General features: G+C 38.6%; 1 protein-coding gene across 1 annotated transcript in view; it reads left to right on the top strand.

Annotated features, from left to right (window-relative positions):
* The window catches only part of ash1 (histone-lysine N-methyltransferase ash1), a 272,719-nt gene that overhangs the window by 230,451 nt on the left and 25,914 nt on the right, over nucleotides 1-16,354 (top strand). Inside the window, exon 14 of the mRNA XM_067137046.2 lies at nucleotides 13,625-13,750. Within this exon, the coding sequence (XP_066993147.2) occupies nucleotides 13,625-13,750 (126 nt within the window). The remainder of the gene's footprint in view (nucleotides 1-13,624; nucleotides 13,751-16,354) is intronic.

The following is a 16,354-nucleotide window of genomic DNA, read 5'->3' as shown; positions in this document are numbered from 1 at the left end:
AATTCTTAAAGCGGTCGTTTCTACACGTTTTGCTTCTCATTTCAATAGTCGTTTCCTTATATTCCTGGTCAATAGAGGCTAATGACCATGCGATTTTACAACTTATAAAAGCAATAAGACAACAATCACTACATCGCCAGTTATTTCGTTACCTTGACAACTGAACAAAATATCCTCATCGGTGATTGTTGCCGTTGATGGATTTGGTAATAATCTAAATTTGTAAATTTGTAATATCTCCCATATTACTTGCTGGTATAGAATTATAGTATTATAATTATGCAAATGGTATGTTGAAAATGAATAAAGTAAGTAAAATAATAATAGAATACTTACCTAAAAGGAAAACTGCTATTTCTATGCGCCAATGAGAAGAACGCTATGAAATATTCGAGATTATACTGTACCAGTTGTTTCAGAAGTTCTTGAATCCTGCATTATCATTATTTGTTCAAAAATCCCAGTCTCCTCTTATGCATAGTATCAGTAATGGGTCCCAACTCTTTGTACATGACTTTGTTGGGTACTGTCTGCCACTGTCTGTCTTCCTGGTATTTTTTGTTGATGCAGGTTTTGTCTAATTCTTCTTTCGATCTTTTGGAGTCTGCCGGTCTTTGATTGGTCATACAGGTGAATGAGGGTCTCTGCTGCATATCTTGCTTCTGGTTTTATAACTGTGTTCTAATGGTTTAGTTTTGTGTGTATGGATTTTTTAAATTATTTTTAGATGTCTGAGGTTAATTTTTGTGCTGTAGGTAGCTTGTTTGTTCTTATTTCGATTGAGGTTTTCTTGTTTAGGTTGTTTGTTATTACTTCTCCCAGGTATTCGAATTGGGTGACAATTTTGATTCTATTACCATTTATGCTTATTTCTTTTAATGATGTTGGTGTTTGGAAAATAATTTCTGTCTTTTAGAATGATGTTTTAAGACCAATTTTAGTTGCAATGTTATGAAATTCGTCTGTATTTTAGCTTTGTGTAAATCAGTTGCTAGTAATGCCAAATCGTCAAGGCAATTTGTTTGGATTTTCCTGCCTATTTTTATTTTTGGGGGCACTTCTTAAACCATTCCCTCATTACCATTTCTTGAGCATAGTTGAACAGAAGGGGTGAGATTCCATCACCCGGGCATAGTACTGTTTTGATCTTGAATGGTGCTGATAGTTCACTCCTGAACCTTACTTCTGACTTATTGTTTGTGAGGGTAAGTTATATCATAATTATGAATGTGGAGTGTAGTCCAAGATGCCCTGTGGATGCGATTGTATGTTTATTTGAAGTCTATAAATTTCACCACATCTCTGTTTCTTCTTCTGTAGCTTGAAACTCATGATCAGGTCAGGACAGCTCCTTCAGGGTCTGAAACTTCCCTGGTATTCTCCTAGTTCCTTCACGAGTTGTGATCTGGTTCTGTTAAGGATGATTCTTGAAAGGATTTTGTATATAATGTCTAGGAGTAAAATTCCCCTGTAGTTGTTATGGTCTTTATTTTTGTCAGCCTTTTTATGTAGGAAAGCTTCAACAAGAAGAAAAAACTGTTTTGTGGCTCGTTAAAGGAAGATCTGAGGAAGAGGTTTGCAAGGTGTTACGTATGGAGTATAGCTCTATGGCACTGAAACGTGAACATTAAGGAAGGAGGAACAGAGAAGAATAGAGGCATTTGAGATGTGGATTTGGAGAAGAATTGAAGGAGTAAGCTGGGAAGATAAAATATCAAATGAGTAAGTTCTGAAGAAAGTGGAAAGTGAGGACCATGCTGACCGTAATCCAAAAAAGGAAGAAAAATTGGATAGGGCATAATCCAAGACATAATACTTTATTACGAGTAGCAATTGAAGGGATGATTAAAGGAAAAGGAGAAGGAGACATATCAGTTTTTAGACAGCATTAGAAAAAGAAAGGAAGATTATGCTGAAGTAAAGAAAAGGGCACAAGGTCAAGAGATATGGAGGTCACAGCCATGACTGGACCTGCCGAATGGCAGAACAACCTATGATGGTGATTTTGTAGTGGGTGATGGATGATGACAGTCACCTAATGTTCTGGTAGTTTTTCTTTGATATCCATATGTTGACAAGCTGTTGATGAAGGGCAATTTTTGCTGATCTTCGTGCATATTTTCAGATCTCTACAAAGGTCTGACTTTCTCCTGGCACTTGGTAATTTTTCTTCTCATCCAGTGCTTGGTAAACTTCTTTTATTGTGGGCAGGGGTTGATGCTTTCTGATGGTGGTGTAATTGGAGTGTTGGTGTTTATTGTTATGGGCCAGCTTACCATTTTCATCCTTTATTAGTAGGATTTGGGGATTCATATTTTTGGAGTTCCTATTTCAGTTTTGTAGTAATCTCTCAATATTGTTTTGTTGAATTCTTCTTCAGTTAATTTCATTGCATCCTTATGGTGTTTCCTCTTAATTCTTTGCTGTACTAGATTTTGGAAGGATATTCCTGATTTTTGAGATTAGTGTAATAGCCATGCTTCATGTCTTTTCTTCACTGTTCATCACATTTGCTGTTCCACCATTGATGCTTTTTACAGGGTTTTATTGGGGCCAATTCTTTAGCAATTTGTTTAAGGTTATTGTGTAGGTCTTCACAAGATTATTAGTGATTTTTCTTTTTATCTTTGCTTTTTGGTCATTTTCATTCTTGATAAGCTGGGTTGGGTCCATTTTTCTTTTAGGTTTAGGAGCTTGGTTTTGTAGTTTCTTTTGGGGAGTTGATGTAATTTTAATTTTGACTATATTATGATCCGAACCTCTATCTGTTCCTCAGAGGACTTTGTCGTCGTAAATCTCTGTGTGATATTGTTTGTCCAAGAAGATATGATCTAGCTGCCATTTTCCTTTAGTGTGGTCAGGGTGTTTCCATGGTTTGAGCTTTTGAGATTTTCTCTTGAAATATGTGGTTTTCGAGATTAGTCTGGGGTGTATGCAGAGATCAATGAGTCGATATTTTTGTTTGTTCTCTTGTGGGCCGGCCATTTTCCAGTGATGTTGTGGTATCGTCTTTCTCTGCCGAGCTGAGCGTTGAAGTCCCTCATTAATAGTTTTACATTGTTTTTGGGAATGTTGTTTATGGTCTGGCGGAGGAGGTCCCAAAATTTTTCTGATTCCTTGCAGTATTTTGAAGACTTATTATTAGTTGGAGCATGGGCATTTATTAAGGTGTAGATTTTATTAGAAGCCTTTAGAGTTAGTGTTGAAATTCTTGAAGATTGTGACTTCAAATTTTGTATATAGTTTATTATTTTAAGGCTGACCAAAAAGCCTGTTCCAACCTGTGAAACATATGTTATCACTCTTTTGCCCAGTATACCTGTGTAAAGCCTGTATCCTTGAAATTCCATGGTGTCCTCATCGGTGTTTCTTATTTCTTGCAGTCCCATGATGACAACTTTGTGTTGCTCCATTATGCCTGTTTTCATTTTCGGTTTACCAGTCTGTATAAATGAGTTAACATTACAGTAGAAGCCCATTACAGTGAGAATTCATAATGGCAAAAATTTCCTCGCTATAACGGATTGTCGGTATATCAGATTTTTCGTAAATGTCGGGAAAAACTCCATACACATTACAAACGGTATGAAATAACAATCAGTTTATTCAAAACTTGTATTTTCACGGATGATATCTACACTACAGCTTACTCGTTTGTTCTTTTTTCGAAATCCGATACTACGTGAAAGTGTGAGTTCATGTTCGCATGGACTAAGGCCGATTTTCCTCAAGTGAGAGATCTCCTTTTGTTGTGTCCCTGGAATTTGAGGACTCCCCCTCCGTCGACGAGGTGTTAACCCTTTTCTACGACTTCCTTCGCGCTGTAATAAAAGACACTGTACCGTCCCGGATAGTTAGCACGTGGAAGTACCTATGCTGGTACGACTCTGAGGTAATAGATAAATTAAAAGAAAAGGAGAGGGCAAGAAGGAAGTTTTAAAAATGGGCCATAATAGTGATTATGTGCAATTTTCGACCGTACGCGGTGAATTTAAGCATCTTCAGCTCAAAAAATACAGAAACTATATAACTTCGATGGAATCCAAATTAGCTGCCAACCCGAAGTGTTTCTGGAATTTTGTAAACAACAAATGGAGGTCATCTCGCCTGCCATGTACTATGCTTCAGGACGGGAAAGAACTACAGGACAAGAGGAGCATCTTGGACAGTTTTGCGGATACCTTTGAAAAGTATCACTCACCTGCCGCACAGTGTACAGTAATGTATCCACTTCATCCGTGTGTGATATAGGCCTAACTTCAATAGTGACCTCTCCAGCAGAGGTATCTTCAATTCTTGCTTCTTTGGATACCTCCAAATCATGTGGTCCAGATGACGTACCCGCAATAGTATTAAAAGAATGTGCATCTGAGCTAGGAAGGCCACTTAGCATCATAATAAATATGTCATTCTCGTCAGGGTATTTTCCGTGTGAGTGGAAGAAAGGTTACGTCATACCAGTGTTCAAGAAAGGAGACAAAATGGTGTTTGATAACTATAGACCTGTTCTGTTATTCTCCCTAATTTCAAAGGTGGCAGAGAAGATTGTGTATAAGAGATTGTACAGTTCAGTTTCACAGTATATTAATATAGCGCAGCACGGTTTTGTACAGAAACGCTCTACCGTGTCCAATATGGCGGTGTATATCAATTTCATTTCAGAATCTCTCGATAGGAGGCAACAAGTGGATGTTGTTTATATGGACTTCTCGAAAGCCTTTGATTCAGTTCAACATGATGCTCTACTCACCAAATTGTCAGCATATGGGATAGGAGGAAGTGCTTTGGAGTGGGTTAAAAGCTATCTCACTAATAGAGTTTGCGTAGTAAAAGCTGATGGTATTATGTCAAAGTCATACCACCCTACTTCAGGTGTCCCCCAAAGCTCTTTACTGGGCCCTCTTTTCTTTGTCATATTCATAAATGATATAACAGTTATACAACACAGTAATTGCCTTCTCTATGCTGACGATCTAAAGATCTTTAAGGTAATCAATAGTGAGTTGACCGGGCGAGTTGGCCATGCGCGTAGAGGCGCGCGGCTGTGAGCTTGCATCCGGGAGATAGTAGGTTCAAATCCCACTATCGGCAGCCCTGAAAATGGTTTTCCGTGGTTTCCCATTTCCACACCAGGCAAATGCTGGGGCTGTACCTTAATTAAGGCCACAGCCGCTTCCTTCCAACTCCTAGGCCTTTCCTGTCCCATCGTCGCCATAAGACCTATCTGTGTCGGTGCGACGTAAAGCCCATAGCAAGAAGAATAGTGAGTTGGACTGTAAGTTGTTACAGTCTGACTTAAACCTACTAAGTAACTGGTGTAAAAAGTGGCTGTTTGGTTTGAATATTTCAAAATGCAACACAATTACATTTTCACGCAAGTTGGAACCAGTAAATTACCCTTACCATTTATGCAATTTCCAAATAGCTCGTGTGAATGAAATAAATGATCTTGGTGTGACACTTTCATACTGCTACGGTCTTTCCTTCGAGAAACATTTAGACAATATTTCTAGGAAAGGGTTTAAATTACTTGGCTTTCTGAAAAGAAATTGTGCCGAATATGTTTCTCCTAGAACTGTAATAACTTTGTTTTGCACTCTAATCAGGCCATCGTTAGAATACTGTTGCGAGATGTGGCTGCCTTCTCAGCAGTATTTAATACAAAACTTGGAAAGAGTCCAAATAAGGTTCATGAAATGGATCAGCTACAAGGGTTTGGGTATTTCTCTCTCTTCGTCCGATTATGAGTCTTTTTGTGAGACTATGAGCATGAGGACATTGCACTCACACCGCAGATGTACCAATGCCCTCTTTCTTTATAAGTGTCTGACGAATAGAGTGGATTGCTCAACATTACTGGAACTGATTCCATTACATGTTCCTCGTCGCAATACTAGGCAAAGGTATATTTTTCATCTGCCTAAAGTGAGAACTGTGGCTCGGGTTAACTCATGGCTTGTGAGGCACTAACATCACTGAATGAGGTGAGTGAATCAGTGGACCTTTTTCACTCACCCCCATCTAAAATCAGACATGCCCTAATGACCTCATGAATGTAAGGCCCTATCTGTATGTAAATGTTACTACGTATAGTTAAATTAATGTCAATTATTTAAGGAGATTTAGTTTATTTATTTATTTATTTATTTATTTATTTATTTATTTATTTATTTAATATGGTTTTGTAAATATGCATATAAAAAGGTCTCTAGATTTAGTTTGAACTTGGTTATTACTTTAGGAAATTAGTGTTATTTACTTAAGGTGTATTTGTTGTATATTATGTTTTATTGAATCATCTTCAATTGGGAAAATAACCTGTTGATGATAAATAAATCTAATCTAAATTCATTCTAAAAAAAAATTATATCACTCCAGAGGCCTCTGTGGTAAATGTTCCAGTTTCCTCCTTCAAACAGAGTCACCTAACCTAATTGTATATGTATCATGAAAACATATTTCAAGTGAGCGTAGAGAAATGATAACCTCCTCACTACAAATTTAGATGGGAAGAGCCTTTCCAAAATTTAATTAGACATGAGAAAATATAAAATATCCTCTGAATCAGTGATGTACTCTGCCATATCTTGAGGTGTATCACATTCTTACATAATTTCAGCACGGTATATAATAGTAAAAATAAGCGATAGTTTACTTCAGCCTTTCTTTAACAAGTTAACAATTGCTATTGGCCACACTATTTACTCTTTAAAAAAAAGTGTTAACCTCTTTCATCTTGAATTTTCTTTTAGAGAACAGCAGTCGACGGGTATTACTAATCAACTCCGATATCGCCTTCGAATGTCGACAAGAGAGCTCGCAAGTGTACTTAGTAAAAAAACGATATGGTACCGCAGATGACCGATCACATTTTGTGGCATATGTTTCAGTTTTCTTATTCAAACAAGTGTCACCTAACCTAATTTAACTGTACTATATGTCTAATGAAAAGATATTCCAAGCACCAGTAGAGAAATGATAACGTTCTCACTATAAATATACGAGAATATTCTCTCAAATTTAACCAGACGCGAGAAAATATAAACTAATCTGTGAAATCAGTGATGCACTCTGCCGTATCTTGAGGTGTGTCATATTCTTACTTAATTTCATTGTAGAGTACAATTTAACAACTGATAATGGCCATGTTATTTACATATTTGTTACAAAAACATGTTCTCCTCCTCCATTTCTCATATCTTGAGTGTATCGCATTCTTAGTTTCAATGAAGCGTATTAAAATTAAGTGATCGTTTACTTATCCTTTATTTCTAATGAGTTAACAACTGCTATCGACCACATAGTTTACGTAGTTATTATGAAAACGTGGTTTCCTCTTTCATTCTGATTTTCTTTACAGAACAGCAATTGACAAATATTATGAATCAACCCCGACATCGCCTTCGAATGTCGACGAGAGAGCTCGTTAATCGACATAGGAAGCTAACAATACCACAGATGGTCGATCGCGTGTAATATAATCGCTGGGTGTTCAAATATTGGTAACGGAAAAAATCGCGCGCACTTAATCGCTCGTAATAACGGATTAGTCAGTGATCAGGCTCTCGCTGAAACCGAAGGATAATACACAGTTTAATATAGAAATTGAAGGGATAGACAAAATCTGTCGTTATAACGGGGTTCTCGTTATATGCCGTACTCACTGTAGTGAACTTCTACTGTTTGTACAGAAAAGTAGGTGATTTGTTTTGGTTTTTGAGTTGTTTTTTTTTTCCTCATTGGCTTCAATCGGATTTTATCCTTTTAAGTGGCAGCCCACAGTATCCAAGTGCTGCCTTCTCTGAACTCTTAAGATGAAATTGAAGTTTCAGGCAGAAATTAAAATATACAGACAATATTATTGGTATATTTTTATTTATGGAGAGAGGAAATCCACTTAGGATAGTTGCCCTAATGCTAGGGAAACCATAAAGGTTCGGCATACTGATTAATCCGTAAAGACAATAAGAATATACATTTAATTAATTTTCATTGGAATTTTTTAAAATGTTTCATTATTAATTAATTTTCGGGCTACTCCCCCCCCCCCCCCCCCCGATGGATTAAATTTATGGGAATCTGTTCTCGAGTCAGTGGTGGTAGTTAAAAAGAGAGTGAGAGAGAGAGTGTCCCATTTCTCTACAGGGTCAATTATGAAGTGAGACGAATTTTCGTAGTGATTTTTATGACCGGATACCCTTTCTGATTTCAACCTCGTTAGTGAAGTTAATGAGATGGTACGAATGACGTGATTTATGTTAGTAGGAAGGGAGAGGGTGAAACCCGGTCAAGGTTAGTTTACAACAGATTACCCACAACAGCTAACTTGCAGTCATTGACTGTTCGAGCTGACATCCCACAAATACCTGCTCTCTGATCGTGGAAGCGCTTCCCAAAGCAGTTTAGTTGTTGTGATTTGTTTTAATTAATTATTAGCTCATGTGCCTGCTACACCTGTTAAAATTGACTTTATAAATAGTGGATAACAAATACAATAATATACAATACAGTAGAGCTAATTTTGTCACAAGACTGTGGTTATTGCTGACAGGATTTTAGTGGACACACTAAGCTACTGAAATCCAATAAAGAATTCTGAGTTATACAAAACTGAGTATTAAATATTACCAATAAACAAGCAAGTGAACGAAGGAACAGACAGACAGTTCTATTATGATTAGTTAATCTTACTTTAACTGGTAAGTTTCTTAATTTTCTTTATCTTCTTGACTTTCACTTCTATATAAGAATTAATTGACAAGAGTAAATAATATTACATAACCATAAAGATGAATAACCAAGACTTATGTAATATAATTTACTTGATACATTTTATTGAAAAATTGAAATATAAAATTGAAAAAAATTTATATGAGCATACAGTATGTCCTCATTTTCACAAACATGGCTACCATATCACTACTTAAATTATGGTCACTTGCACATATTAAAGAAACTAGGTTCTGTATTACTCCCGATCCTCTTGAGGCTATCGTAAGTTATGATCTTCATTTCTGTGTTGACGTTTAACTAATAATGTAGAGTTTGAGAGATGTTCCACCATTGAACACATTGCAGACTGTCCATTATAAGAACATAAATTTTTCTGATTCATGACACGTTACTCTGCACTTCCACAGCATTTGTGATGAGAGATATTCACCGGAGGTTTCTGTTTGCATGTTCTTGTGTTTCTCTATTTTACCGGCATTATTTCTGAGAATAATCATCCAAAGAGGATAAAAGAGTGTTCAGCGCAATAGAGTGATCGTATAATCCTCCTCGACAACGGATCTGGGAAAACAATTTCTTGAGTGAATCTTGGTTCAGTTAGTGGGTTAAAATGTAATTCATTCCTATAATCTGAACTTCTGACATCAAATATTTCATGGAGAAGATATAGTCACAAGAATAGCTTTCTGGAATACTTGCTTAACTATTTTCCCCTTTGCAGGTCATACTATTACTAAGGCCACACATTTTATCTAAAATTTCGTCTTCTCGTTCTAACTCAAGACCATACACATTTTTGCTAGGGAGCTTAGAGAATGTTGGACTGTAGGAATTCATGGGATTATACCAATTATTAACCGTTCCATTGAATTTTTACTCGTGCTTTCAGCAACAGTTGCATCATCTAATTTGAAATGATGTAATGCTGTAGCTACACTGTGTGACATTAATTGTGCAGCGTTCATCTTTTCTGTGCTCCTACAGTTTGGATAACTGAAATCGATTTTGTGGCATGCTTTAATAATGTTATTGGCTTTACGTCCCACTAACTGCTTTTACGGTTTTTGTAGATGCCAAGGTACTGGAATTTAGTCCTGTGGGAGTTCTTTTAAATGCCACTAAATCTATCGACACAACGTATTTGAGCACCTTCAAATACCACCGGACTGAGTCAGGATTGAACCTGCATGGCTTGCTTTAATTTCATGATAGTCATTCTTAACCAGAGCTTCCACAGGTTCTTTTAGATCATCATACCTACATCTTTGGATCCACTTCTTTCTGAGTTCCTCATTTTTTGGGAAATTGAAGTATTAGATATGACATTTGGAGGGATCTTTCCTGGTTTTCACCCATCTGTTAATGCACACAGCAACCGTACACATCATAACCAGACATGTTTATATACAACCCACGACAAATCAATTCAAGTCAAACTCTGAATAACACTCGAATAAGAAAGTAGCTATTCACCACAAGGACTAGTCATAGAAAGCCCCATGAAACTATAAAATCAAAGCAAATATTGAAGAAGCTCACCCTACTCACATGTTACCGCACAGACTTTTAGCAAGACTGTAACTGGTAACTGGCTGACGTCATGACCGAGCGTAGCTGAAGCCTCCCAAATGCAGAAACCCCTGTTCTGTGCAGCCTGTTATACACTAACCTTGAAACCCGATGCCAGGACATAGCCCACTGCTGTCAAATACGAGGGCCATCCGGAAAGTAGTACCCGTTAGCACCTTATGAAGCGCTGATGACTCGGGTAGCCACTGGGCAAGGTCAAACCGCGTCAGTGGCTTGTCTGCCTGCTCTGTGTGAGGTTGCGTGATGCTAGCATTGCCTGTGTTGTGTCTGTGATCGTTTAAAATGTTTAAACAAATTGAGAACCCCACCAGTTGTGAAGTGAGGGCCGTGATTAAATTTCTTAATGCATGAAACGTTCGACCTTGTGGTATTCATATCAGATGTAAGGCTTTTCAGGCGTTTGCTCTATTAACCAGCGTTTCGTCTTAGGTCTGACACTAAACTCGTCAGAGTGGGATGTGTCAGACCCTACCCACTGACGCTGGGTGTATGCAGGTGAGCTTATCAGAAGAGATTTATCTCCCGTATGCAGTTATCAGACTGTGCCTCTTATATGGGCTTCTGATAAGCTCACCTGCATACACCCAGCGTCAGTGGGTAGGGTCTGACACATCCCACTCTGACGAGTTTAGTGTCAGACCTAAGACGAAACGCTGGTTAATAGAGCAAACGCCTGAAAAGCCTTACATCTGATATGTTTTTGACATTCTCTATTGGTGAAAAATATCTAATTCCCTCCATGGGAAATTAGAATTTTCCATTCTTGTGATATTCATCACCAATTAATGGAGGTGTATGTAGACAACGTGACGGACGAATCGTCTGTTCGGCGCTGGTGTCGCAACTTCAACCTGGGGAGGGGGAATACGCATGATGAGGAGCGTTCAGGGAGACCAACTGCTGAGCACAGTAGACAAATAGGTGAGCAACGATCGGCGCGTCACAATTGATGAACTCTGTGAACATTTCCCTAATGTGTCTCGAGCAATTGTTCATGAAATTGTCAAAGACCATCTGTATTATTGAAAAATCTGTGCAAGGTGGGTCCCTCGCATGCTTACAGAGGAGTACAAAACCAAGCGTATGGCTGTAGCACTGACATTTCTGGGACGTTATTCCGATGAAGGAGACTCTTTCCTGACTCGCATCATTACTGGGGACAAAACATGGATTTGTTATGCATCACCTGAGAGTAAACGACAGTCAATGGAGTGGCATTGTGCTCATTCACCAACCAAACCAAAAAAATTCAAGACAGTTCTGTCCACCAGGAAACTCATGGCAACCGTTTTCTGGGATCGCCGATGTGTACTGCTCATTGATTTTATGGTCTGTGGAGACACAATTAATGCTAATGCGTATTGTGAAACATTAAAGAAATTATGGCAGGCAATACAAAATTAACGGCGAGATCTGTTGTCTACAGGTGTCATTCTCCTTCATGACAATGCCAGGCCTCATACAGTTACAATAACACAAAAACTTTTGCAGCAATTCAAGTGGGAAACCTTCGACCATCCCCTGTATAGGGCGGACTTGGCCCCTTCAGATTTTCATCTCTTTACGAAGCTTAAAGACTTTCTGGTGGGGAAAAGATTTGACAGCAATGAAGAACTTAAACGAGCCGTGACTACGTGTCTCAATACGCTGGCGGCAGAGGGCTGTGACGCTGGAATACAAAAACTTGTCCCACGTTATGACAAATGCCTAAATTTGCTTGGAGATTATGTGGAGAAGTGGTGTAAAGTATGCTCTTTCCAATAAAAATGTGTATATTTGTTAATATTTACTTCTGTATCTTAATTGTGCAAACGGATACCACTTTCCGGATGGCCTTTGTAGTACCAGGCTGTCTAGTCAAAGCTTAACGTGAGCTTGCATCCGGGAGATAGTGGGTTCGAATCCCACTGTCGGCTGCCCTGAAAATGGTTTTCCGTGGTTTCCCATTCTCACACCAGGCAAATGCTGGGGCTGTACCGTAATTAAGGCCACGGCCGCTTCCTTCCCACTCCTAGGCTTTTCCTGTCCCATCGTCGCCATAAGACCTATCTGTGTCGGTGCGACGTAAAACAACTAGCAAAAAAAAAAGCTTAACGTCGCCATCCGACACCCTCGCATTGAAATCTCCCATTAGCACTATTCTATCCTTGCTGTTGACCCTGACCACGATGTTGCTCAATGCTTCATGAAACTTGTCAACTTCATCCTCATCTGCACCCTCACATGGTGAATACACGGACACAATTCTTGTTCTAATTCCTCGAACTGACAAATCTACCCACATCATTCGCTCATTTACGTGCCTAACAGAAACTATGTTGCGTGCAATGGTATTCCTGATAAAGAGCCCTACCCCAGACTCCACCCTTCCCTTTCTAACACCCATCAAGTACACTTTATATTCTCCTATCTCTTCCTCATTATCTCCCCTTACCCGAATATCACTTACTCCTAGCACATCCAGATGCTTCCTCTTTGCTGACTCAGCCAGTAGTACCTTCTTTCTTCCATAAGCCCCATTAATATTGATAGCTCCCCATCGAGTTCCATTTCGTTCGCCAAGTTGTTTCCAAGGAGTCCCTCGCCTGTCAAATGAGAGTGGGAATCCATTACTCCCATAGGTCCAAGGCTTGCTTAAAATGTTCTGAGCTCGGTAAATTCATGAAGCAGGATGCTACCCTACTTGCACATAGTCCAAGTGAGGATCTCTCCTCTAACAGGTTATGGACCACCGGTGAATTGTATAGTCCTAGCCGCCTGAGCACAAGGAGGGCCATGACTCAGAATATGTCCGAGATGCCCACTCCCATTCCATAGCAACTGGTATCCCGACTCTCAGGACCACTTACTAGGCCACTCAGCCGTTGCCCATGTTCACGAACTAGGACGTGACTACAGTAACCCACAAACATGAACCATTATAGCATCAAATAAAAGTATATTTGAGAGGAGTGTAAATAGTCTCTTAAGGATAAGTTTATGTGAAGTTGTTATACCACCATCTTAACCCACGACAACTTGGCTATGAACATGGACATTCTCATGGTTTTCGATTTAGTCAGTTGTTATTAGTAGACTCTGTACCTGATCATTTTATCTTTTGTTGTGTTTGTTATATTTTATCATGAAAGTTTACATTTCTCAGTTAGTCTATTGAAAGTACAAGTGAAGTTTGCTCAGTGTTAGTGTATCTTGTACTTTGTGAATGAATGAATGAATGAATGAATGAATGAATGAATGAATGAATGAATGAATGAATGAATAAATAAATAAATAAATAAATACTCCTGAACTGTTGCAGCCACATGGACCCGTAGCTCCAAGGTCACGAGGCCGCAGTGCTGGTTCAAGAGCTGCAGAAGAAGAGGCCAAGGGGGTTCAAGCTACTCCTTCTCAAGATGATGATGAAGAATTGCCTCTAGCCAGAGTAAGGGATGACGCTTTGGCACGAAAGGCATGTTGCTGCTTTGCTTATTTGCTTTCTGCTTGCGCTTGATTGTATATTGTTTGTTTGTTTGTTTGTTTGTTTGTTTGTTTGTTTGTTTTAAAGCATATTTTAGACGTTCGTCTCATTGAAGTAACAACTATCCTTAAATGATCCCTGCCTTTTTTTTATTTTAAATAGCTGTAGTATTGTTAATTTAAGTCCTCTTTTCTACAATTAAATTATTATTATTATTATTATTATTATTATTATTATTATTATTATTATTATTATTATTATTATTATTATTATTTCATGCCTTATCCCGTATGTGGGGTCAGCAACACAACAGTGATGTTTCCATAGCATTCTGTCCTGGCATCCTCACCGGTGAACCGGAGTTGTGCCGTATCCATTTTGATCTTCAGATCTAAGGCCAGTTTAAGTCTTCCACAGCCTTTTCTTCCTCCCATTTGTTCCTCCAATACTCTATTAAGCAAGTGCACATGGCCATGCCAGAAGAGCCGCCTCTCTCTTACCATGTTAATAATGCTTGCAGATTTAATTTCTGCCCGAATGTCCTCATTCTTTCTATGATCGGCAAAGGTGACACTTACTATCCTTCTAAGCTCATTTCCGCTGAGTAGAGCATCGTCTCTTCCTTGTTTCTTAATGCCCAGCACTCCGAGCCGTCTCATAACTTGAACTTGTTTATACACCTTTTTCTTAAGTTTCTTTGGCATTTGTCTGTCTGCAAGCATTTCGGCATCTCTCGAAATTTAGCCAACCTGCCTGTATTCTTGCTTTAACATAGTTTTTACAACCACCATTCCGGTTGAGCACACACCCAAAGGTACTTCTATTTCTCATTGTTACCAAGATCAACACCTCCGATGTAAATTGTGCCACTCCCCTGCCTGTTACATTCCATGTACTCCATATTATTATTATTATTATTATTATTATTGAGTCTCTAGATTGTAGGTATAATCCTTGATCTGTGAAATACTCTTTCCTTTTCTGTCCTTTATTCTGTTAATTCCATATACTTGCAGAATAATAATAGTAGTAGTAGTAGTAGTAGTAGTAGTAGTAGTAGTAGTAGTAGTAGTAGTAGTAGTAGCGGTGGTGGTGGTAAGGTAGTAGTTGTAGTAGTACAGAGCATTAACCAGTAAAAGTAATCCACCCTCTCTTGTCTATCACACCCCTCTATGAAAGGCTCACTGCAACTCCTGTCAAGTGATGGCTTGAATGATTGTCAAGTTTCAACAGTAACTCCCTGTGCTCATGATTTCTGTAAAGTCCATCAATCAATCAGTCAATCAATCCGTCATCAATGTTCGGCATTTAGGGCCATCGCCCAGGTGACAGACAGATTCCCTATCATTTGTTTACCTAGCTTTTTCTTTAAAATTTTCAAAGAACTTGAAAATTTACTGAACATTTCCCTTGATAATTTACTCCAATCCTGTACTCCTTGTTGTCTTTTACTCTTTCTTAGCCTCCAACACTTGTTTTGGTATCCTTCCCTCCTCCATCCTCATAAAATGTCCAAACCATCTCGATTTATTCTTCTTCATCCTATAATTCTGCTTTTCTACGCCTATCTCTTTTTTTGTTCGGACTCAGTATTTCTTACTCCGTCTCCCCTTGTCTTCCTTACCATACTCCTCAGGAACTTCATCTTACTGGTCTGAATTTTACTCTCATTTCTTGCTGTCAATGTCCAAGTACAAGGGTATAGTACATCTTGTACATTATCTCGCTACAAATTCTCTGTTCCTCACATCCTGGTAGAACGTATTTCTCACTTGCACTCATCTGTTGATCTCCTTATCCAACCTTAAATCTTGCATTATTTCACTTAAAAAATATTAGAAGCATTCACCAACCTCGAGATTTTGTCTCCTTGATATTAACGATTCCTTTTCCTTCTCCTCATGTTATCACCGCAGTTTTGCTCTTCTCCACACTGAATTTCATACCATATTTCTCAATATTGTCATTTAAGGCCTCTAGTTGGATTTGCACTTCTGTATTGTTAACTCCCCGGATCACAGTGTCATCTGCAAACAATATTTTCATATCCCCTCTATATGCTTCCTTTAGAATTTCATTTATAACCATTATAAACATAAGTAGAGGCAATACACTTCCCTGTCTTAGTCCAGTTTAGTTTTTAAACCAATATGTTCTCCTCCCCCCACTAGGTTTTTCTCCAGGTACTCTAGTTTTTCCTGTTATCTTTCATTCCAGCAACACACTCCAATATCATTCCATTGCATCTGTCAGTCATTAATCATTGTCCCAGAGGAGTGCGACAGGCTTCAGCAGGCGGCATAATTCCTATCCTCGCCACTAGATGGGGGCTTCATTCATTCCATTCCTGATCCGGTCGAATGATTGGAAACAGGCGGTGGATTTTCATTTTCATGTTCACCCCACTGGGGTTCACTTGATTGCTTTCCACATCCCTTTCTTTCCAGGGTTTCCCACACTTTTTCTATATTAACACTACCTCATGCTTTCACTAGATCAAGGAATTCCGTGACCAGATGTTTTTCCATTAGTAATCTCATAGTAAATATAGAGTCTGTTGTTGACCTG

The sequence above is a fragment of the Anabrus simplex genome, chromosome 1, assembly GCF_040414725.1.
Source record: "Anabrus simplex isolate iqAnaSimp1 chromosome 1, ASM4041472v1, whole genome shotgun sequence".
NCBI lineage: Eukaryota > Metazoa > Arthropoda > Insecta > Orthoptera > Tettigoniidae > Anabrus > Anabrus simplex.
Note: the sequence above shows the minus strand (reverse complement) of the source record. Positions and strands in the feature narration are given on the sequence as shown.